The sequence below is a fragment of the Bufo bufo genome, chromosome 3, assembly GCF_905171765.1.
Source record: "Bufo bufo chromosome 3, aBufBuf1.1, whole genome shotgun sequence".
NCBI classification, from domain to species: Eukaryota; Metazoa; Chordata; class Amphibia; order Anura; family Bufonidae; genus Bufo; species Bufo bufo.
Genome location: NC_053391.1, coordinates 18585907 through 18612159, shown reverse-complemented (window position 1 = coordinate 18612159; position 26253 = coordinate 18585907). Strand labels below are relative to the sequence as shown.

General features: G+C 39.5%; 1 protein-coding gene across 1 annotated transcript in view; it reads right to left on the bottom strand.

Annotated features, from left to right (window-relative positions):
* Window positions 1–22513: 22513 nt before the first annotated feature.
* ILDR2 (immunoglobulin like domain containing receptor 2) overlaps window positions 22514–26253 on the bottom strand; it is a 218126-nt gene continuing 214386 nt past the window's right edge. The window contains exons 8-9 of the mRNA XM_040421741.1: window positions 25649–25844; window positions 22514–23898 (exon numbers count right to left, since the gene is read on the bottom strand). Of these exons, the coding sequence (XP_040277675.1) occupies window positions 23493–23898; window positions 25649–25844 (602 nt within the window). The 3' untranslated portion in view covers window positions 22514–23492. The remainder of the gene's footprint in view (window positions 23899–25648; window positions 25845–26253) is intronic.

The following is a 26253-nucleotide window of genomic DNA, read 5'->3' as shown; positions in this document are numbered from 1 at the left end:
AGTTATATTCTTGTACATGGGAGCAGCATTATAGCAGTTATATTCTTGTACATAGGAGCAGTATTATAGTAGTTATATTCTTGTACATAGGAGCAGCATTATAGTAGTTATATTCTTGTACGTAGGAGCAGTATTATAGTAGTTATATTCTTGTATATAGGAGGCAGTATTATAGTAGTTATATTCTTGTACATAGGAGCAGTATTATAGTAGTTATATTCTTGTACATAGGAGCAGTATTATAGTAGTTATATTCTTGTACATAGGAGGCAGTATTATAGTAGTTATATTCTTGTATATAGGAGACAGTATTATAGTAGTTATATCCCTGTACATAGGAGCAGTATTATAGTAGTTATATTCTTGTTCATAGGAGGCAGTATTATAGTAGTTATATTCTTGTACATAGGAGGCAGTATTATAGTAGTTATATTCTTGTATATAGGAGACAGTATTATAGTAGTTATATTCTTGTACATTGGAGCAGTATTATAGTAGTTATATTCTTGCATATAGGAGCAGTATTATAGTAGTTATATTCTTGTACATAGGAGCAGTATTATAGTAGTTATATTATAGTAGTAGTTATATTCTTGAACTTAGGAGCAGTATTATAGTAGTTATATTCTTGTACATTGGAGCAGTATTAAAGTAGTTATATTCTTGTACATAGGAGGCAGTATTATAGTAGTTATATTCTTGTACATAGGAGACAGTATTATAGTAGTTATATTATTGTACATAGAAGCAGTATTATAGTAGTTATATTCTTGTACAGTACATAGGAGCAGTATTATAGTAGTTATATTCTTGTACATAGGAGGCAGTATTATAGTAGTTATATTCTTGTACATAGGGGCAGTATTATAGTAGTTATATTCTTGCACATAGGAGCAGTATTATAGTAGTTATATTCTTGTACATAGGAGCAGTATTATAGTAGTTATATTCTTGTACATAGGAGGCAGTATTATAGTAGTTATATTCTTGTACATAGGAGGCAGTATTATAGTAGTTATATTCTTGTACATAGGAGGCAGTATTATAGTAGTTATATTCTTGTACATAGGAGGCAGTAATATAGTAGTTATATTCTTGTACATAGGAGGCAGTATTATAGTAGTTATATTCTTGTACATAGGAGACAGTATTATAGTAGTTATATTCTTGTACATAGGAGCAGTATTATAGTAGTTATATTCTTGTACATAGGAGGCAGTATTATAGTAGTTATATTCTTGTACATAGGAGCAGTATTATAGTAGTTATATTCTTGTACATAGGAGGCAGTATTATAGTAGTTATATTCTTGTACATAGGAGGCAGTATTATAGTAGTTATATTCCTGTACATAGGAGGCAGTATTATAGTAGTTATATTCTTGTACAGTACATAGGAGCAGTATTATAGTAGTTATATTCTTGTACATAGGAGCAGTATTATAGTAGTTATATTCTTGTACATAGGAGCAGTATTATAGTAGTTATATTCTTGTACATAGGAGCAGTATTATAGCAGTTATCTTATAGTAATTATATTCTTGTACATAGGAGGCAGTATTATACTAGTTATATTCTTGTACATAGGGGCAGTATTATAGTAGTTATATTCTTGCACATAGGAGCAGTATTATAGTAGTTATATTCTTGCACATAGGATCAGTATTATAGTAGTTATATTCTTATACATAGGAGGCAGTATTATAGTAGTAATATTCTTGTACATAGGAGCAGTATTATAGTAGTTATATTCTTGTACATAGGAGCAGTATTATAGTAGTTATATTATTGTACATAGGAGGCAGTATTATAGTAGTTATATTCTTGTACATAGGAGCAGTATTATAGTAGTTATATTCTTGTACATAGGAGGCAGTATTATAGTAGTTATATACTTGTACATAGGAGCAGTATTATAGTAGTTATATTCTTGTACATAGGAGGCAGTATTATAGTAGTTATATTCTTGTACATAGGAGCAGTATTATAGTAGTTATATTCTTGTACATAGGAGGCAGTATTATAGTAGTTATATTCCTGTACATAGGAGGCAGTATTATAGTAGTTATATTCTTGTACAGTACATAGGAGCAGTATTATAGTAGTTATATTCTTGTACATAGGAGCAGTATTATAGTAGTTATATTCTTGTACATAGGAGCAGTATTATAGTAGTTATATTCTTGTACATAGGAGCAGTATTATAGCAGTTATCTTATAGTAATTATATTCTTGTACATAGGAGGCAGTATTATACTAGTTATATTCTTGTACATAGGGGCAGTATTATAGTAGTTATATTCTTGCACATAGGAGCAGTATTATAGTAGTTATATTCTTGCACATAGGATCAGTATTATAGTAGTTATATTCTTATACATAGGAGGCAGTATTATAGTAGTAATATTCTTGTACATAGGAGCAGTATTATAGTAGTTATATTCTTGTACATAGGAGCAGTATTATAGTAGTTATATTATTGTACATAGGAGGCAGTATTATAGTAGTTATATTCTTGTACATAGGAGCAGTATTATAGTAGTTATATTCTTGTACATAGGAGGCAGTATTATAGTAGTTATATACTTGTACATAGGAGCAGTATTATAGTAGTTATATTCTTGTACATAGGAGGCAGTATTATAGTAGTTATATTCTTGTACATAGGAGCAGTATTATAGTAGTTATATTCTTGTACATAGGAGGCAGTATTATAGTAGTTATATTCTTGTACATAGGAGCAGTATTATAGTAGTTATAATCTTGTACATAGAAGCAGTATTATAGTAGTTATATTCTTATACATAAGAGCAGTATTATAGTAGTGATATTCTTGTACATAGGAGCAGTATTATAGTAGTTATATTCTTGTACATAGGAGCAGTATTATAGTAGTTATATTCTTGTACATAAGAGCAGTATTATAGTAGTTATATTCTTGTACATAGGGGCAGTATTATAGTAGTTATATTCTTGTACATAGGAGCAGTATTATAGTAGTTATATTCTTGTACATAGGAGCAGTATTATAGTAGTTATATTCTTGTACATAGGAGCAGTATTATAGTAGTTATATTCTTGTACATAGGAGCAGTATTATGGTAGTTATATACTTGTACATAGGAGCAGTATTATAGTAGTTATATTTCTATACACAGGAGCAGTATTATAGTAGTTATTTTCTTGTATATAGGAGGCAATTTTTATTGGTATAAAACAAACATAAATACAGAAATACTTTTTCATTATAATAAAGATCATTCAGTATAAATCATATATGTTCATAAGAAAATAAAATGTATATTAACTGTAACTTAAAAGTACATTTTAGCTAAAGCAGGTAAAGAAAAAGAAATAAATAAAAAAGTAAAATAAAATAAGAAAACAGTCACATCATACAATTGAACCGTCAGTCTAGATGTAGTTTTATATTTTCCCCCTTTTTCCTGACCTCTAATGATCGGATCCACCTGAGTACTGACATGATGAGGGTTATAGCTGTGGTATGATGGAATGGCTCGCTATGGATGGACACTCGGGTTCTGGTTTGCCAATGGTAATATTTGATGACAGTGATTATCAGATACATGATACCCCGGGCGGTCAATGCTGTTTGAGATATGACCCCATAAAGGATTTCTGGGTATTTTAGAGACTATAATGACGGGATTTTTAGCATAGTATCCTCTTGCTGACAACCTAAGAGACACATGCGATCTGACACACTGAGGAATTTTAGATTCCCCGTGACAAACAGTTTTGCCCGCAATGAGAGCCAGGCGATATCACAGAACTTAGGGGGCAGCCTTGGTCCATTAAGAAACCTCAGACTATCCTGTAAGGTTGTGGTTGGACAGTCTCTAAGTGCTAGCCATAAATAATAGAAAGTCCTACATACTCTGGAGTATAGATCATTCCTGATTTTACTCTCAATGAAAGACTTGTCTATAGCCCACTTCTTCAGACATCTTATGCCATAGTCCAGGTACTGGGAGAGGTAGTCACTCGTCCATCTCCCCCGCATCGCATCCAAGATTCTACAAAAGGTGATATCCAATCCCTGATACTATTCACCCACAGGGGACTGTTGTTTGAGTCCAGGTCACCAAAATTTACTTTAAGAAACATGGAGTCAAAGAAAACCCTTGGATTTATCATATCCAGCCCACCCTCTCTCCTCTGTAGGTAGGTGATGCTCTTTTTACTGGGTTCAACCTGTTCCCACATAACAGCTGGAAGAACAGGCTAACGAGCCTAGCCGAGAAAGGTTCTGGCAAAGGAAAGATGACAGAGATGTACAAGAAGACAGGGACCAGGTTAGGCTACTTTCACACCTGCGTTCGGTGCGGATCTGTCTTGTATCTGCACAGACGGATCCTTGTATCCGTTCAGAACGGATCCGTTTGCATTATTCTTTAAAAAAAGAAAGTCAGGACGGATTCGTTTGGCTCCGCATCGTCAGGCGGACACCAAAACGCTGCAAGCTGCGTTTTGGTGTCCGCCTCAAAAGCGGAACGGAGACCAAACGCAGCCAAACTGATGCATTCTGAATGGATCCTTATCCATTCAGAATGCATTGGGGCTGAACTGATCCGTTTTGGACCGCTTGGGAGAGCCCTGAAACGGATCTCACAAGCGGACCCAGAAACGCCGGTGTAAAAGTAGCCTTAGTCTTCAACATAGTAATCCTTTCTTTATAGGTCAGCCTCCAGTTCTTCCATCACTGAACCTTTACATTTCCGGCATCCAACTTTTCCTCCCAATTTAGCCTGGCATTATCTTCCCTACCAAATTTAACCCCAAGGATTTTAATATAGGTGGAGGCTTTCGCAAACTGGGGCAGATCAAAATCAGGGTCAGTACCCAATGTCCAGAAAGCTTGACTCTTCTCAAGGTTGACCAGAGACCCTGAGGCTTCAGAGTAACTTCTGATGGCAGCAAACATCTCCACCTCGCGAGGTTCAGATATCACCACCGTCACATCATCCACATAGGCAACAACATCCAGGGGCAAGCAATGGGGGACCGGCACCCCCTGAAAATCACACCGCTGCAGTGATCTCAGGAACGGGTCTAAGGCAAATGCATACAGGAGTGGACTCAGTGGGCAACCCTGTGTCCCCCCTGTAATGTAATAAATATAAATATATAAAAAAGAAAATGGCTGCACACCATTATACTTACAAACAATAGAGCTAAGAAATAGGGATCATTCTATATAAAAGTGGTACAATACCGACTATAAATGAGTTAATGGAAGCTCTTAGCGCACATATTTGATCAAACGTGTGTCGGGCCCATCTACCAGGCATCAAGGTGGCTTCCGCAGATGGGTCCCTAACACTAGCATACTGCCTCTCTTTGGACTTACCTAAGCCTACAATATATTAGGGGCAGTGTAGAGACCAGCTACATACGTACTCTGCTCAGAAGTCCCAGGTAGATGAGCGTGTTCAGTCTAAAAGAGGCTCCTGCACTGCCCTGAATATTGTAGGCTTAGGTAAGTCCAAAGAGAGGCAGTATACTAGTGTTAGAGACACATCTGCGGAAGCCACCTTGACGTCTGGTGGATGGGCCCGACACACGTTTGAACAAATATGTGCGCTAAGAGCTTCCATTGACTCATTTATAGTAGGTATCATACCACTTTTATTTAGAATGACCCCCATTTCTTAGCCTTATTGTTTATATGTATAATGGTGTGCAGCCATTTTCTTTTTTACCATCATGTTTGCTTCATGGATATGCACCTTTGATTCAGAAGGTTCTAGTCTAAATTTTCTTGTTGAGTCAACCCTGAATGTGTCACCCTACCATCCTGTGCGAAGACATCACTTAGGCTAGCCTGCAATATCATGTTATGTAAGACTCTGGAGTCTCTGACCACCGCTCTGTCCGAGGACCTATCACCTGATGACAAAGTAACATTAAAGTCCCCCCATCACCACAGGTATAGAGGTAAAAAGATACTGCTTCATGTCATTAAATAGCTGGATTCTCTCAGCCACTGTCTGTGGGCCGTAGATGTTAATGAAGCGGAGCCGTCTACCATAAATGGTCACTTCTAGCATCAGGCACCTTCCTATAGCTACCGCTGTTAACCTGTGCACAGTCAGGTCATTTGTATTAAACAATATGTCCACCCCGGCATAAGGCTCCACAGCCAGTGACCAGTAAGAAAGACCAGACCGCCATTCACTCTCAGCCTCTCGTAGATGCAAAGTCAAACGTGTCTCCTGTAAAAAGATGACATCTGCATGCAGATATCTGAGGTGTTCGTATACCGCGTGTCTGGGCCTTCTTACTTTGATGATGTTCACATTGCTTGAAGCAACTTTTAACCTCTTAAGGACACATGACGTACCGGTACGTCATGATGTCCTGGTACTTAAGGACACATGACGTACCGGTACGTCATGTGTTGTTCCGATCACTGCCGCCCGGCCGGCAGTGATCGGAACCCGGTGCCTGCTCAAATCATCGAGCAGGCACCTAGGCTAAATGCGCGGGGGGGTCCCGTGACCCCCTCATGTCGGCGATCGCGGCAAACCGCAGGTCAATTCAGACCTGCGGTTTGCTGCGATTTCTGCAGTTTCTGATCCCTGCGGTCCCTGACCGCGGGGATCAGAAACTTTAGTATTCCTAAAATAGATCTGTATCCCTCCCCCTGCACCCCCCGAGTGATTTTAGCCCGGTGGGAGGTGCAGGGGGAGGGTTGCGGGCAGTGTGGGCGGTGCGGGAGGCGATCCCCCGCCCGCCTCCCCTTGTATAATCGTTGGTTTATAGTGGGGATACCAGGGTGCCAGCACATTGCTGGCACCCTGGTATAAACGGCTGACATCTGCGATGCAATGTCAGCCGTTAACCCTTTCCATACAGCGGTCCGTACGGACCGCTGTATGGAAAAGGTTAACAGCGCAGGGAGCTCCCTCCCTCTCCCATCGGGGGGCTGCTGTGCCTTTGCAGCCCCCCGATGGGAGAGAGCCCCCAGAGAGCCCCCCTCAGCCCTGTGCTTACCCTTCCCCGTCTGCGCAGTTCTGAGCAGACGGGGAAGGTTCCCATGGCAACAGGACGCCTGCTCAGGCGTCCTGCTGTCCATGGTGCTAAACAGATCTATGCTGAAAGCATAGATCTGTTCAGTGTAAGTAAAATACAGTACAGAACAATATATATTGTACTGTACTGTATTATACAGACATCAGACCCACTGGATCTTCAAGAACCAAGTGGGTCTGGGTAAAAAAAAAAGTTAAAAAAAGTGAAAAAAAAAAGTAAAAATCAAAAAACACATTTATCACTGATTAAAAATGAAAAAAATAAAATTCCCTACACATGTTTGGTATCGCCGCGTCCGTAACGACCTGATCTATAAAACGGTTATGTTACTTTACCCGAACGGTGAACGCCATAAAAATAAAAAATAAAAAACTAGGATGAAATTGAAATTTTGCCCACCTTACTTCCCAAAAAAGGTAATAAAAGTGATCAAAAAAGTCGCACGTACGCCAAAATAGTACCAATCAAACCGTCATCTCTTCCCGCAAAAATCATACCCTACCCAAGATAATCGCCCAAAAACTGAAAAAACTATGGCTCTTGGACTATGGAAACACTAAAACATGATTTTTTTTGTTTCAAAAATGAAATCATTGTGTAAAACTTACATAAATAAAAAAAAAGTATACATATTAGGTATCGCCGCGTCCGTATCGACCGGCTCTATAAAAATATCACATGATTTAACCCCTCAGATGACCACCGTAAAAAAATTAAAATAAAAACGGTGTAAAAAAAGCCATTTTTTGTCATCTTACGTCACAAAAAGTGTAATAGCAAGCAATCAAAAAGTCATATGCACCCCAAAATAGATGCCAATCAAACCGTCATTTCATCCCGCAAAAAATGAGACCCTACTTAAGATAATCGCCCAAAAACTGAAAAAACTATGGCTCTTAGACTATGGAGACACTAAAACATTTTTTTTGTTTTAAAAATGAAATCATTGTGTAAAACTTACATAAATAAAAAAAATAGTATACATATTAGGTATCGCCGCGTCCGTGACAACCTGCTCTATAAAATTACCACATGATCTAACCTGTCAGATGAATGTTGTCAATAACAAAAAATAAAAACGTGCCAAAAAATCTATTTCTTGTTACCTTGCCGCACAAAAAGTGTAATATAGAGCAACCAAAAATCATATGTACCCTAAACTAGTACCAACAAAACTGCCACCCTATCCCGTAGTTTCTAAAATGGGGTCACTTTTTTGGAGTTTCTACTCTAGGGGTGCATCAGGGGGGCTTCAAATGGGACATGGTGTAAAAAAAAAACTGTCCAGCAAAATCTGCCTTCCAAAAACCGTATGGCGTTCCTTTCCTTCTGCGCCCTGCCGTGTGCCCGTACAGCAGTTTACGACCACATATGGGGTGTTTCTGTAAACTACAGAATTAGGGCCATAAATAATGAGTTTTGTTTGGCTGTTAACCCTTGCTTTGTAACTGGAAAAAAAATATTAAAATGGAAAATCTGCCAAAAAAGTGAAATTTTGAAATTGTATCTCTATTTTCCATTAAATCTTGTGCAACACCTAAAGGGTTAACAAAGTTTGTAAAATCAGTTTTGAATACCTTGAGGGGTGTAGTTTCTTAGATGGGGTCACTTTTAGGGAGTTTCTACTCCAGGGGTGCATCAGGGGGGCTTCAAATGGGACATGGTGCCAAAAAAACAGTCCAGCAAAATCAGCCCTCCAAAAACCAAACGGCGCACCTTTCACTCTACGCCCCGCTGTGTGCCCGTACAGTAGTTTACGGCCACATATGGGGTGTTTCTGTAAACAGCAGAGTCAGGGCAATAAAGATACAGTCTTGTTTGGCTGTTAACCCTTGCTTTGTTAGTGGAAAAAATGGGTTAAAATGGAAAATTAGGCAAAAAAATGAAATTCGCAAATTTCATCGCCATTTGCCAATAACTCCTGTGCAACACCTAAAGGGTTAACGATGTATGTAAAATCAGTTTTGAATAGCTTGAGGGGTGTAGTTTCTTAGATGGGGTCACTTTTAGGGAGTTTCTCCTCTAGGGGTGCATCAGGGGGCTTCAAATGGGACATGGTGTAAATAAACCAGTCCATAAAAATCAGCCCTCCAAAAACCATACGGCGCACCTTTCACTCTACGCCCCGCTGTGTGGCCGTACAGTAGTCTACGGCCACATATTGGGTGTTTCTGTAAACGGCAGAGTCAGGGCAATAAAGATACAGTCTTGTTTGGCTGTTAACCCTTGATTTGTTAGTGGAAAAAATGGGTTAAAATGAAAAATTAGACAAAAAAATGAAATTCTCAAATTTCCTCCCCATTTGCCAATAACTCTTGTGCAACACCTAAAGGGTTAACAACGTATGCAAAATCAGTTTTGAATACCTTGAGGGGTGTAGTTTCTTAGATGGGGTCATTTTTGGGTGGTTTCTATAATGTAAGCCTCGCAAAGTGACTTGAGACCTGAACTGGTCCCTAAAAATTGAGTTTTTGTAAATTTCTGAAAAATTTCAAGATTTGCTTCTAAACTTCTAAGCCTTATAACATCCCCAAAAAATAAAATATCATTCCCAAATCAATTCTAACAAGAAGTAGACATATGGGGAATGTAAAGTCATCACAATTTTTTGGGGTATTACTATGTATTACAGAAGTAGAGAAACTGAAACTTCGAAATTTGCAAATTTTTCCAAATTTTTTGTTAAATTAGGTATTTTTTGGTGCAAAAAAAATAATTTTTTTGACTTCATTTTACCAGTGTCATGAAGTACAATATGTGACGAAAAAACAATCTCAGAACGGCCTGGATAAGTCAAAGTGTTTTAAAGTTATCAGCACTTAAAGGGACTCTGGTCAGATTTTCAAAAAATGGCCTGGTCCTAAGGTGTAAAAAGGCTGTGTCCTTAAGGGGTTAAAGAAAACCCAGCCATCCTAAGACTACAGAGAAAGAGCAGATAAGCGACTCCCATCATCATAGGTCAGAATCAGAGCATCTCTACCTACCTCCAGTCTCCATATCTGACTCTATAGGGGCTTCTACAGGAAGGGGCTTCTTCTTTGTTGGGGGGTCCCCTGTGTCTGCTTCACTTTCGTTATCTATTCTCTGCAGCTCTTGCACATAATCCCCATCAGACTCTGATAACGCCTCATATCTGTTTGAGAAGACCATGACTCCTGCAACGTTATTGACTTTTTCCCTGGTGTTTTGGCCCAGGTTATGTTCTTCCTCAGACTTACGGGAAGACTTATCTTTTTTCCTCCCTTTGTTTCTCTTCGCCTCTTCATATACAGAAGGTGATACAGAGGCGGCTGCCTGAGACTGGTCCTGAGGGACCACCTCCATGGTGCCCTGTGTGTTCTCTGAAGGCTGAGGTTCAGGTGCTGTCTCACCTGAACCCTGTTGTACCTCTTGCCTTGTCAGTATGGTCCCTGACATCAAAGCCTCCTCCTCTATGGCATCTGCGACCTCCACTAATTCCTCATCTGGAAGCTCCCTGCATACGTTATGCCAGGCATCTTGGCAATCCTTATGAGAGTGGCCTGTCAGCAGAGATTGCATCTAACATTTTTACATGTGGCACTTAGATGGCCGAGCTCACCGCACAGGTTGCACTTGACCGCTGTGCACACATTTGCCACATGACCGACTTTGCCACATTTGAAGCACTTTCTAGGTTGCCCAGGATAGAAACAGACGCCTTTTTCTCTATCAATGACGGAGTTAGGGAGATGTAAGGTGATGTTATTGTGCTGGCGCAGCTTCACCAGCATCTTCCACCCTCCAGTCCAGAAACCATCGTCGTCCCTGTTTTTGGTGAGGTCAGACACGAGGTCCCTCCGGAGCCACACCACAATGTCCTGGGGAGGAACAGGTTCATTACAGAAAATGATATTGATAATAACTGTGTCTGGCTTGGAAATTGGAATGAAAATGAATTTATTCTAGCCCTCTGTGTCCCTAAACCTGGCAAAGTTTGCCCAGAACCTATCCAGACTAGACATGAGCCTAAAGGAGACATCATAGCCCTGCCTGTCTGGTAGGTTTATCACTGCCAGTATGTCCTCTGGAGAAAACCTCATCTGGTGGCACAGGAGTTCCCTCACCACAAACCTCCTATCAGGGAGGTCTTCTTTGGTGCCTCGGTGTTTAAACCTCACCACGTTCCTCCTGCACTGGAGGTGAAAGATGGAGCGCCGGAGCTCCAGGTGTTTCTGGGAGGATTCTGACGGGGCTCACTTTTCTGCGTGTCTGCACTAGAGGGGCTCGTCTCATCCGGTGTAGATTTTGTTAAGGGGGAGAAATTACACACATCATTCTGTACACTTTCCTGCTCCCCGTCCACCTCAGATGGCTGCATATCCCACACAGGCTGTACATTATCACCAGCCCCCGACCCCTCAGGTACATTATCACTGTCCCCGGTCTGTTCCCCAGTAATAGAGCTCTGCTGCATCACCACATTACTCTGACCCATGGATGCATGTCCACTGTCCTGCTGTTGGACTGTCTCTGCTGGCACTGATCTTGCTCAGGGACAGCTGAAGGTGTTTGCGGCTGCTCTTGCCCACCTTCCTTCTGAAAGAGAAACTTGCAGGCTTCAGTATTGGTTGTGTCACACGCCGGGGCTCATCTGGGGACACGGACCCTGATTGTGCTCTAGAGGAGCGGGATCCAGAGTCACTGTTCTGTCTCTGCTGTGAGAAACGTTCCTGGTTTCTGTGGGACTCGGCCAGGGGCCCCATCCTCTCCAGGACACAGTCCATCTCCTTCACCACCTCCGCCAGCTCTATGCTCAGTGAGTGCAGCTTGTTATCATACAAGGTGTTACTATCGGGGTGCGCGGTTTTCAGGTTATTTACACAGTCTATCTGCAGTAGTTGTTTGTGGTGCTTTAACTCCCCCATTCTCCTTACCAGTGCCGGGATCTCCTCCGCCAATTGCAGCTCAGGTGCTCGTATGGTCTCCTTCACCTGCTGTCCTGGTTGGGGCAGGGTTCCACGCAGTGTGGATTCACTGGTCTCCTGCAGCTTTCCTTTTCCATCTTTTGCTGCTTGTACCTGCCGTTGCATCTGCTGAGGCTTGTTAACACTTTGCAGTGTTTGCAGACATGAGATGTTTGAGAACTCTTTGAGGCATTGCTGCAGATCTTGTGTAACCTTGGCAGGCAAGGCTGGAGACCACAACTTGTTGTTTTAAGTTCTCTCGCAATGTTTGTTTCTCCAGAGATGTCCGTCTCTGTCTGTGTCCAGGAGGGGGAGCTGCTCACCTGCTGCATGACCTGTGCTCATCATCACCTCTGCACCTTGCTGGCTGGGCCTGGAAACTGCTGCAATCTTCACTGCACTCACCTTCTTTTCTTCTTCTTTCTTCATAACAACGTTACTTCCATTCTTTTACTTCTGCTGCTGACTGGAAACTTTGGGATTAGTATTCACTTTAGAAATGGTTTGGGAGTTTTCTCCCAGAGTAGGCCTGGAAGCCTTGGCCTTGCTGGGGGAAGTTCCCCGCCTTGGCTGGCCACTCCCTGGGCTTTCTCCAGACATCAGGAGAGCACTAACACATGTCCTCACAGCTAGGAGGCAGTATTATAGTAGGTATATTCTTGTACATAGGAGCAGTATTATAGTAGTCATATTCTTGTACATAGGAGCGGTATTATAGTAGTTTTATTCTTGTAAATAGGAGCAGCATTATAGTAGTAATATTCTTGTACATAGGAGCAGTATTATAGTAGTTATATTCTTGTACATAGGAGGCAGTATTATAGTAGTTATATTCTTGTACACAGGAGGCAGTATTATAGTAGTTATATTCTTGTACATAGGAGTCAGTATTATAGTAGTTATATTCTTGTACATAGGAGCAGTATTATAGTAGTTTTATTCTTGTAAATAGGAGCAGCATTATAGTAGTAATATTCTTGTACATAGGAGCAGTATTATAGTAGTTATATTCTTGTACATAGGAGGCAGTATTATAGTAGTTATATTCTTGTACACAGGAGGCAGTATTATAGTAGTTATATTCTTGTACATAGGAGTCAGTATTATAGTAGTTATATTCTTGTACATAGGAGCAGTATTATAGTAGTTATATTCTTGTACATAGGAGGCAGTATTATAGTAGTTATATTCTTGTACATAGGAGCAGTATTATAGTAGTTATATTCTTGTACATAGGAGCAGTATTATAATAGTTATATTCTTGTACATAGAAGGCAGTATTATAGTAGTTATATTCTTGTACATAGGAGCAGTATTATAGTAGTTATATTCTTGTACATAGGAGGCAGTATTATAGTAGTTATATTCTTGTACATAGGAGCAGTATTATAGTAGTTATATTCTTGTACATAGGAGGCAGTATTATAGTAGTTATATTCCTGTACATAGGGGCAGTATTATAGTAGTTATATTCTTGTACATAGGGGCAGTATTATAGTAGTTATATTCTTGTACATAGGGCCAGTATTATAGTAGTTATATTCTTGTACATAGGATCAGTATTATAGTAGTTATATTCTTGTACATAGGAGCAGTATTATAGTAGTTATATTCTTGTATATAGGAGGCAGTATTATAGTAGTTATATTCTTGTACATAGGAGCAGTATTATATTAGTTATATTCTTGTACATAGGAGGCAGTATTATAGTAGTTATATTCTTGTACATAGGAGCAGTATTATAGTAGTTATATTCTTGTACATAGGAGGCAGTATTATAGTAGTTATATTCTTGTACATAGGGGCAGTATTATAGTAGTTATATTCTTGTACATAGGAGCAGTATTATAGTAGTTATATTCTTGTACATAGGAGACAGTATTATAGTAGTTATATTCTTGTACATAGGAGCAGTATTATAGTAGTTATATTCTTGTACATAGGAGCAGTATTATAGTAGTTATATTCTTGTACATAGGAGCAGTATTATAGTAGTTATATTCTTGTTCATAGGAGCAGTATTATAGTAGTTATATTCTTGTACATAGGAGCAGTATTATAGTAGTTATATTCCTGTACATAGGAGCAGTATTATAGTAGTTATATTCTTGTACATAGGAGGCAGTATTATAGTAGTTATATTCTTGTACATAGGAGGCAGTATTATAGTAGTTATATTCTTGTACATAGGAGGCAGTATTATAGTAGTTATATTCTTGTACATAGGAGCAGTATTATAGTAGTTATATTCTTGTACATAGGAGCAGTATTATAGTAGTTATATTCTTGTACATAGGAGCAGTATTATAGTAGTTATATTCTTGTACATAGGAGCAGCATTATAGTAGTTATATTCTTGTACATAGGAACAGTATTATAGTAGTTATATTCTTGTACATAGGAGCAGTATTATAGTAGTTATATTCTTGTACATAGGAGCAGTATTATAGTAGTTATATTCTTTTACATAGGAGCAGTATTATAGTAGTTATATTCTTGTACATAGGAGCAGCATTATAGTAGTTATATTCTTGTACATAGGAGCAGTATTATAGTAGTTATATTCTTGTACAGAGGAGCAGTATTATAGTAGTTATATTCTTGTACATAGGAGCAGTATTATAGTAGTTATATTCTTGTACATAGGTGAAGCTTGTTTTTGGATCATTCCGTGTCTGTATTCTGACCTAGTGTTGAATGCCATTACCCTCTGTCTGTTCTAAACATTCTATGTACTCTGTTGACCTTGTCATGGATCGTATGTTTTCTGCTAGAGTCCTGTACCACGGAGTCCTGTTGCGACAGTATGAGCGTTGTTTGTGTCCTTACACCTAGACGTCTTGATCACTTTGTCTGAATGGGTTCCTGAAGTCAGTCTTGCTTAGTCACTGCATATGTATTCGCTATATATCTGAATGGGATTCTGAAGTCAGCGTTGTTCTGTTACTGCACTATGTATTTGCTATGTGTGAATGGGTTCCTGTAATCTGAATGTCTGGGTTCCTGAAGTTTGTGCCTCTGCCAGTGCTCTGTGTTATATTAAATATTTGCTTTGGATTTGCCTGTATTCTACCTGGTTCTGATCTAGTGCCTATTCTGTGGTTCTTGTGCTTTGCACTAGTGCCTTCGACCCCAGTGGGTCAGTTGCCAAGTACATTGGGACCATCCTAGGAATTAATGGTCTAGTTTTTCCCTGCAGCAAAGTCCACATTCCTGTACAGGGGTTGAAGGGGGAGTGTTGGAATAATGCTCTTAGGGTTTGGCACCACGTTACACCAGTTACTTGGAACAGTGGTTCCACAATTATTGTCCGCTTTAGCTGTACATCTAAGGGAAAAACTGTCATGACCAATAAAGAAGTCCCAAGGTTATAGAAAAGATACAATAGATTTTTTTCCTCCACAGTTAATGTCCCCAGGGTCTTGAAGAACAGGATGAAACTCTAATTTTACGTGACATAATTCACCAATTTTTTTTCCTATTGGGTATCACTTGACCCTTTCAGCAGATATTGGTCAATTTCAGTCTGTTACTGTCCCAGTGCCTCTCAATGATCGGATTTATAGAAGAGTGGTGAAAATATAGGTCAGTTAAAGACCCCACCATACCCGTATTAGGTTTGGCTCTAGAGAATGAGTTGGCCTATTACATTTCTTTTTTTTCCCAGAGGATTATATTTCTTCTGCGCTAATACTAATACCAAAAGTAGATGATCATAATGTAAATATTTCTACAACAAAATCTATCAGTGAAAGGGGTTATATCTCCTTCTTCCCCCACTAAGCCCCTATGATATGAGCATCGGAGAATTTCATGCTCTGATGCTCTTCCTTACCCTGCGCCGAATCACGCAGGGCAAAGGCTTTTTCTGGAGATCCAGTGATGTACCGGGCTCTCCATGGGTAAGTTAGAGAAAGGCTTCCACCTAGCAGTGAGCCTGATGACATCACCGCCACTAATTGGTGGCTTTAGCGCTGCCCTAGCCTGTAAAACGGCTAAGGCAGCACTAAAACCCACCCATTAGTGCCGGTGACATCATCAGGAACAATGCTAGGGAGAAGCCTCCACCTAGCAGTGTAAAAATGTAAAGAAAAGCCCTTGCCCGATACAGCGCAGGGCAAGGGATAGCATCAGAGCATGAAATGCTCCAATGCTCGTGTCATGGGGACTGAGTGGTAGAAGAAGGGGATATGTCTGGGTTCAGCTCTGAACCTGAACAACCCCTTTAAAGGGATTGTTCACTTTTTTTGTGTTGTGTGGTGAGCATACTTACCTGATCCCAACGGTGGAGTTTCGGCTCTATCGCTCCCTCTCTTGTGCCACTGGTCCTGCAGCTACCCACGTCAACATCCTGTTTGACACAGGTCATGTCACCTCTACGGTCATTGGTTGCAGTAGCATCACATAGGATGTTGACGCGGGTAGCTATAGGACCACACTGGAATGCAATGGAGGCGGAATACAACAGCAGGGATCAGGTAAGTATGCTCACCATCGTGGAACCAGCCACGGGGTGGGGGGGGGGGATCTAAAAAAAAAAAACAGCACAATAAAGGTAGACAACCCCTTTAAGCTCTATTATAAAACTAAAAAAACAAAAATTTTATGAAAAAAGAATTTCTGCTTTGTAATATTATTTTTACTATTATAATGTGTAAAAGTGCAAAAATAAAACATTAGAGCCCAAATTTTCTGCAACAAATTTTATGACATGGAGGCTGATAAGAAAGATACAACCATATTTATATCACAATTTTTTTTTAATAACAAAATCATAAGAGACAACGAATCATTTGAAAGGCAGCATAATATTCTGTTCACAGTAGTTTACAAGCCCTTCCAGAAATTCAAAGAAGCTGTATATACATTAAGATCAAGCAAGGGCCGACCTTGTACGCTCTCGGTTTATAGTACTTACCCCACGTAACAATGTAAGTGCATGTCCCATCATGCAGTGCTGAAGGTAATGTCAGCACCACTGACCAATACAAAAATATTTTGAATCTGATATAGACATATAGTGTCCGTCTTTGGAGCAAGTGGCTGAAAAGAAAACAGCCGGTCGTAGCCGAGAATCAAATTATAGCTGATGCACATGAGGTCATGATCAGTGGAATTTTTGAAAACAAAACAATTCTACCATGCGGTGGTTGGTACCATCAAAATCCATTTCTAATAAAGTTTTAAGTCTGAGTGAATCGTTCTCTTCATACTTCTAATATAAAGAAAAATGTGATTGAAAAATGTAATTTAAAAAAATGTAAGGGGTTGTTCAGGAATTACATACTGAAGACCCATCCTCAGGATAAGTCAATCAATATCAGATCAGTATGGATCCGATCCCCGAAAAAGGGCGTCGATGGCTGACATACATTGGGGACATATCGCTAAGATATGCCCCCAAATGTCTGATAGGTGTGGGTCCCACCTCTGGGACCGGCGCCTATCTTTAAAACAGAGCCCGCAAAAAGAAGGAGGGTGCACCGCGCATGCACGGCCGCCCTCCATTCATTTCTATGGGAGTGCAGAGAATAGCCGAGCACCGGCTCAGCTATTTCCGTCAGAAGTGAATGGAGCGGAGGCCGCTCTTGCTCGATGCGCTTCCCATTCATTTCAGTGGGACTTCTGAAAATAGTCGAGCACGCCACTCGGCTATTTTCAGGACACTCCCATAGAAATGAATGGAGGCCGGCCGCGCATGCGCCCTCCTTCACTTTGCAGGCTTTGTTTTAAGAGGTGGGACCTGCGCCTATCAGACATTGGAGGCTTATGCTAGCCATACGCCCCCAATGTATGAGATGATACAATACCTTTACTACCTTTAATTCTGTGATTTGATCAGATACTGATGACCTATCTTGAGAACAGGTCATCAGTATTTAATTCCCGGAAAACCCCTTTAAGTAACAATATTTTCTAGAAAAAAAATCATACAAAACTATTAAATATTACTGGACAACAATGTAACAACAGGCAGTTATTATAAGCATCATGATAACAGTAAATTGGATGCTACATCAGCTGATTCATCTAGATTTTTACTGCGTGGCATATTCTCATAAATTAATTTTTTTTAAATTATTTTATATTTTTTTAATCACTCAAAAAATATTATTTTCAGATTCCAGTGTTTTAGCTTCTCAAAGCAAAGGGTTGTCTCACTGTTCCTTTACCAATCATGTTCTGACATTTTCTGGGTCCCCGAAAGTCTGTCCGCTGTGGTCCCTCTGAACACAAAGAAAATGCCTGCTCAACCAATCACTGGCCACGGTGGAAACCCGCCTCTGCTCTGCCCGTCAGCGCACATTCCCTATGTGTTGAGAGTGACCGAGAAGGAGACACAGGCAGGGGATGCAGGAAGCATTATTCCTTTAAAGGGGTTTTCCTATGTGAGACAATGGGGGCATATATCTAGGATATGCACCCATTGTCTAATAGGTGCGGGTCCGAGAACGGAGCGGGGAAGGTGGTGGCCGAAGGACTCCGGGTTTTCAGGGGTGCGGCCACCACCAAGCGTTCTCCCCATAGTAGTGAATGAAAGCGCACCACTCCCATTCATTTCTATGGGCCCACGGAAATAGCCGAGCCAGTGCTTGGCTATTTTTGGCGGCCCCATAGAAATGAATAGAGGGCAGCCGCGCATGCACGGTGCGCACTCCACAACCTTCGGGCCTGAGTTCTCAATGTAGGTGCCGGTTCCAGAGGTGGGACCCGCACCTATCAGACAAAGGGGGCATATCCTAGCAATATGATCCCAATGTCTGAGATGGGAAAACCCCTTTAAGCTATTCCGAGCGTTTTTGTAAAAAAGAAAAAAAAATTACCCTCCAAACCCTTTAATACATATTTTTGGGAAATATTTAAAAATGTGGAAAGCTTTCAAAGACTTCACAGTTTTTTTTTTTCACGTTTTTTCCTCAATATACTGCTTTCAAAGAGCTTCTAGTTGTTTAAAAATGATGGTCTGTACAGAGAATGGGCCACCACTTTGAGTCTTCTAATGATAGGCCATGAGTTTTAAAGAACTGGAAAGCCCCTTTATGGGCACATGCACATTCCAATAAACTCAGATTTCATACAGAGGCATATCGAACTGTATAGAAAAGAAATCTTAGAATGGTCCACTTGCATCTCCATAGATGGTGCACTACAGGACTCTGGTCCGCCCCAGATTTATTAAGCTTAGACAGGGTGTCTAGACCTGCACCAGATTTATCACATTGGCTCATGCTGGATGATAAACATGGTGCAGTCAACTATTGGTTGACTACTATTTAGAGACAGATTTTCTGGTACAATTTTGGCACAAAATGGTGCACCGTAGCACTGGCCACTTTCACGCAAAGCCCCACTCCTTCCGCTAAGCCCCCAACCCCTTGTTAAGCATGTCAGAAAAAATTGTAGAAACCCTAGATGTGCCAAATTGTGCCACTTTTTAGACAGATTTTTGACATAGAAACATTAGTAAATCGGGGCCTGTGTGTCAATTTACAAAATAACATGATATTCGAAAAAAGATTTAGAAGTTTTTGCAATTTTTTTTTCTCATTGACTTATGAGATAACAGCCCACAGTAAAAATCTAGTGACGCATGACGCTTTGCAATGATGTGAATTATAAATCTAAAAGTAAAATGTGTGAGCTACATTTGGATAAGTCCATGCAAGTTACATCTTTTGAACAGAAACGGCAAAGGCAAAAGAACAACAGTTTTTCTCATATGCAACAAGATTTTGAAAAAATCTAAACTTTTAGCTATTATCATAAAAATACTAATGCAATAACACTTTACTATAAAATAATTACTTCTAAAAACAAAAAAAAAAAAAATCCTAAAAAAAAATAATAGTCAAAAAGCAACACAATACATTCACAGTACATTCACCCCTTCGGCGAATTTGCTCTCGGTTGGCAAGATCCAATCGATTTTACAAAAACGGAAAGAGTAGTGTTCCTAAAAATAGTTACAAAAAATCACATGTATTGTTCTTCCTTATAGAACGCAAAAATATTTCTTGCATTAAAGGTAAATGTGATGTACGGTAATAAAAACTGATACAAGGGGGATGAGAACAGATACATGGCAGCAGAGAAAAAAAATTACGTAAACTGAAATAAAAACGGTACGTAAGTAGCCACCTTCTCTAGGTAAACAAAGGGGACTCTTAGCGGAATTCACAGACAGGACCATAGGAGTATTGGAGAGCCATCAACATTTTAAAATTAATAATATTTGAAAAATGTAAAGATTTTAATGCTTTTTTTTATTTTTATTCCACTGTTAAGGATTGAAACTATAAAATATAAAATGGAGAATTATATTTCTACAATTTGGATTTACAAATTTCTGAAAAATTGCTACAATTTGGATTTATAAATTTCTGGAAAATTGCTACAATTTGAATTTACAAATTTCTGGAAAATTGCTACAATTTGGATTTACAAATTTCTGGAAAATTGCTACAATTTGGATTTACAAATTTTTACAACATGGATTTACAATTTCTAAGGCCTGTTTCACACCTGTGTTGTGGCTTTCCCGGTTTTCAGATCCGACAGAGGTTCTCAAAACCAGAATTAAACGGATTTGTATTTGTATCTGATTCGGACAGATCCATTTGTATTAAATTTAACCTGAACAAACCGGATCTGGTATAAAAATCATTGTAAGTAACAAAAAAAAAAACAACCAGGCACCCTTGACTTACATTGATTTTTATGCCGGATCTGGTTTGTTCCATCTCGCAGACCAAACACAAAACCGCAGCTTGCGGAACGAAATGCATCCTGATCAGTTTTGTCCCCACTGACAATGGATGGGGACAAAACTGATCCGTTTTAGCCCAGTTTTGAGATCCTCTACTGGAAATCAAAACCGGAAAAACACAACTCAAGTGTGAAACAGGTCTAATTTGAAAATGCGTTATTAAATGTTTTTCTTTGAATATCTAAGCAATTCATGACAATATTCCATAATGGATTAAAAAAAATTTAAGACATAGGGGACGATATATTAAAATTAGTTTATTTTTGCACCAGAATATTGTGCTTGCTCCATTTTTATTTAGTGGCCAATTTAAGACCAGTATGTATTTGGAGTGTTAAATGTGTCTAAAATGCCACAATGCACCACAACAACTCCTATTTAACACACAATGCACCGTAGAGATTTATACTATCATAATTCTATACCACCCTGGAGCCAGCATAGTTTTTGTTCACAAAATGTGCCAAAATCTGTCGAAGACTAAGACAAAACAAAGCTCAAAATAGGACTAGTCTAAAAAGTTTCTAAAATGTCGGCACATAAAGTGTCTGCCAAAAATTCTGGTGCAAATCAAGACACTTTCCAGGCACAGTCTGTAAAATTCAAAATTTTAAATGAAACTAATTTTGTAAATATAATTTAAATTAAAAATTTCTGCAAATTTTTTTGTTTTTTCCCCCCTTAATTTTGTAAAAACGTTCACTTGTGTCTGTGAATTCCGCCCACTTTTCACAAAGACATCACTCGTCCTTTCCTTAGACACTGTGAATGAGAGGCACAAATAGGTTGGATGGTACAAAAATAACACTGTTTGAGTGTGAGACATAAGGAATGTTGGAGAATGGAGGCAATTTCCACCCCTGTTAAGTTTTTTTTTAAAACAGGAGTAAGATAAAGTATACTAAGGCTAGTCCTAACACAATCTAAAATTGTGGCAAGTTGTGATGCCCCGCTATAATCCACATTTTTATTTTATTTTGTTTTATTTTTGAGGTCCATTACTGGTTGGGTTGTATACCCAGTAGGAGACCATTGCTTCGAATTTAAGGCCCAATGCATATGGTCTACTAGCTACTTAAAAGATCTTCCACGTCAAGAACGGGTTCCTTGGAGCACAGTGGCTAATGGCTCTGCCTCTTGTAACCAGGACTGCCTCAGTACCTCCTCCAAAGAGAATCTTCCTTAAGTCTTTCACGGTGTCAGACAACGAGGGACATCCTGTTTGGAAAATCACCCTGTGAAAAATAATAAACAGTAAGATATGAACATGACAAAATGGAGAACAAAATGATTAACCTCTCCCTGTCTTTGGGGAAAGAAACTTGGCACCCCCAATTGATGGACCCATTTTTTATTTTATTTGCTAAATTTCAAAATAGGATATCCTAAATTACGATTATAAACCTAGCCACCCAAATGAGACCGTCACAAAAACAAACAGGTAACACAGGGCTGTTCTTAGACTGGACGGATGTCAAACACAAGATTCATGACATGCATAGGTGGGGGGGGGGGGGCATGGTGACATATGAAGTGGAATGTCATATATCAAATGGATGATAATTTTTGGATTATATATATAGATATATATAAATTTTTATTTCTGTTCCTCATTGGATGTTTCCCTCAAACTTCTCATAAAAAACACAACTACAAGGAGAGAGAAGATAATTATTGAAGAATAAAGGAAACCACCCATCTGTTTTTGATTTTTACTTTTTTTTTCGTTTCAATTTAATACATGTCAAAAAGTTTTATACATTTAATAAAAAGCTGCCCACATTTACAGATTCATGTAAATTAATTTAGGAACAAAAATAATTAGCAGCAGCAACACAAACATTTTTCATATCTGTACAAGTCTAGAATGTTTTTGTTTTTTACTGTGGCAAAAAAAAATAGATTTCTGGTCAGCTGAATTTAAAAGTCTTTTTTGGAGCAGCTTTTCGAAACTGCACAGACAATGCGGTATTCACTTTTTGACTTTTTTGTTTTTGTTTCTACAACAGTTCGTCCTTATGTTCCATAACAGCAATAGAATAACCACAGAAATCTAAAAGGGTGGAACCACCCGCACGCCCACATTGCAATTTTTTTTTTTATTTGTTTACAAAGATTTTCAACTCAACATTTATCCCGATTTCAACCATGCCTGCACAAGACAAGTTACATCTGGAGCCGAATATACAGAATAGATATATAAAAAAGACATAATTGACCACCCATTGTCCATAGCATGGAGAATTGTCCAAACAGCCCAAGTTTTTCTTGTGTTATTTTTGATTATTTTGACAAACCCGAAAAAGAGGACCAAAAAAGTCCCTGTTTCGAAATGTGACCAAACAGGAGCTGCCTTTCTACAGCATGCGTTTCTCAATTAGTATCATGTTAATGGTCCACCAACATCGTATAATAGTGTCCTCACACGCATTCTACCCACTTTTTTTAAATTTTTGACAAAGCCCGCCAACCCCATTTGGCCTGTGACCCATTCATGTAAAAAAAGAAGGCTTTTCTCACTGTTTTACTTGGTTGGTGGTCCTTTTTCTTCCTCTTGTCTGAGGCGCTGAGATAGGAGTGTTCTCTTGAGCGAAACGGGAGAGCCCTGGCAAGCTCTCTCTCGCTGTACGGAGGAAGTGAATCTTCTTCCTCAACTTTGTGATCTTTGCTGTCTCCTGTCTTGAACGTTGGAGATCGACCATAGCCGCGACTTGAATTTTGCCGCAAGCTCAGTTTGGATGGGTGTTATGCTGGTTTCCTCAATACCCTTGATTTCCTTTCAAGAACACTGCTAAGGTATGCATCGTCGTAACTCTGTCCCATTCGGGATATCCTTTTGGGCAGAAGCTTGTCCTCTGGGGCTCGTATCCGAGACGGACTGAACGACCAGCCTCTTTCGTTGTCTGAAAACAGTTCCCTGCCGTGGTTTCTCTTTCCATAGTAGTCATCGGTTGAGCTATCCTGATATAGAGATCTTCCTCTCAACTCAGACCTCTCAAACCTTGGCCCAGTCCCAGGACCTCGGCTGTCAGTCCGACGGGACCTCTGTTTATATGAGTCTGCAAATACAGCTAATTCGTCCGTAGAGGTGGCTTGGACTGCCATTGGGAACGCTTTCCTTTCTAAGACCTCTGATGTTGGTCTTTGAAGACTGTGAAAGTAAGCAAAAATTAGAATGGAGTCACATGTATAAAATGGGAACTTTTTTCTTGACTTAATGAATATTTTTATACATCATTTATAATTAAATACGTTAATATACAGAGAGGATCAACATAAAAAGTTGAGTCACTGTGGGTCATTCACTAAACCACCATGCTAGTTTATTAGTATGAAAAAGTCACAATTTTTGACCAAAATGCATTTTGCCCCAAAATTGTTACGTTTTTCAGTTTTCATACTGCTCTCATTGCTTTATTTAAGAGTAGGCAGAGCTTAGCTGAAGGGGTAGGGCCACAATGGCACAAAACATTCACCATACTTTACACCAGAAAACTGGCAGAAATTATAAGTGAAATGTACACCAGCCCCTAGTCGGCACAGGTTTCAGTTTTTGGAGCACAGGAGTCACGATGCGACAAATCTATTAAGAGTTCTTTGCTTCCTAATAAACTGTTAACATTTTATGTCAACACGATTTTTACCAAGACTGGTGTGTGAAATAGCAGTCTTTACTAAATGATCCCCATTGTGTACGTTTATTATTTATCCTGTACTAATCCTGAGTTTCATCCTGTATTATACTCCAGAGCTGCACTCACTATTCTGCTGGTGGAGTCACTGTGTACATACATTACATTACTTATCCTGTACTAATCCTGAGTTACATCCTGTATTATACTCCTGAGCTGCACTCACTATTCTGCTGGTGCAGTCACTGTGTACATACATTACTTATCCTGTACTGATCCTGATTTACATCCTGTATTATACTCCTGAGCTGCACTCACTATTCTGCTGGTGGAGTCAATGTGTACATACATTACTTATCCTGTACTGATCCTGAGTTACATCCTGTATTATACTCCAGAGCTGCACTCACTATTCTGCTGGTGCAGTCACTGTGTACATTACATTACTTATCCTGTACTGATCCTGAGTTACATCCTGTATTATACTCCAGAGCTGCACTCACTATTCTGCTGGTGCAGTCACTGTGTACATACATTACATTACTTATCCTGTACTGATCCTGAGTTACATCCTGTATTATACTCCAGAGCTGCACTCACTATTCTGCTGGTGCAGTCACTGTGTACATACATTACTTATCCTGTACTGATCCTGAGTTACTTCCTGTATTATACTCCAGAGCTGCACTCACTATTCTGCTGGTGCAGTCACTGTGTACATACATTACTTATCCTGTACTGATCCTGAGTTACTTCCTGTATTATACTCCAGAGCTGCACTCACTATTCTGCTGGTGCAGTCACTGTGTACATTACATTACTTATCCTGTACTGATCCTGAGTTACATCCTGTATTATACTCCAGAGCTGCACTCACTATTCTGCTGGTGCAGTCACTGTGTACATACATTACTTATCCTGTACTGATCCTGAGTTACTTCCTGTATTATACTCCAGAGCTGCACTCACTATTCTGCTGGTGCAGTCACTGTGTACATACATTACTTATCCTGTACTGATCCTGAGTTACTTCCTGTATTATACTCCAGAGCTGCACTCACTATTCTGCTGGTGCAGTCACTGTGTACATTACATTACTTATCCTGTACTGATCCTGAGTTACATCCTGTATTATACTCCAGAGCTGCACTCACTATTCTGCTGGTGCAGTCACGGTGTACATACATTACTTATCCTGTACTGATCCTGAGTTACATTCTGTATCTCTGAGGGGTTAATATGTTGGTATCTGCCTAAGAAATAACTTACCTACTCCTGAAGTCATCTCGGAATTTGGGACATGTTGAGGCTCTGGCTGTGGCCCCGACCACCCCTGACCAGTATTCCTTATCTCCATCAATGGTGCAACTGGCAGGTAACGGCTTTCTGCGGACTTGCCGATAGGAGCGGTTTAAGTGAGTGTTGTCTTCGTGCAGAGAGCTTAACTCTGAGATTGTATGGCTGTCTGAAGAAGACGTGAAAATATGGAAAGTGATAACAAGATCAATGAGCAGAAATTTAAGAAGCCTTATAAAATAAAAAAAAATGAAAAAATAAAAATCCCCACCAAAAGCAGATGTACCATTTAGGAGTCAGGAAAAGCTGGGTGGGGGTTGCAGTAGTGGCCATAGATTGTCACCCAACTTTCCCAGAAGCAGATAATACTACGAAAGAACCTACCACAGAGGCAGGACATAGGACAAAGTTTTTTCCTGCAATCACCACTAGGTGGGGCTCCCTGCATATAGATTTTTTAAACTCCCATTGAGTTCTATGGGGAAATTTATGAAAACTGTCTATTAGAAAAACTGCTGCCCAACACAACCAATCACAGCTCATCTTTCATTTTCAAAGAGCAGAAGATTAAAATAAAA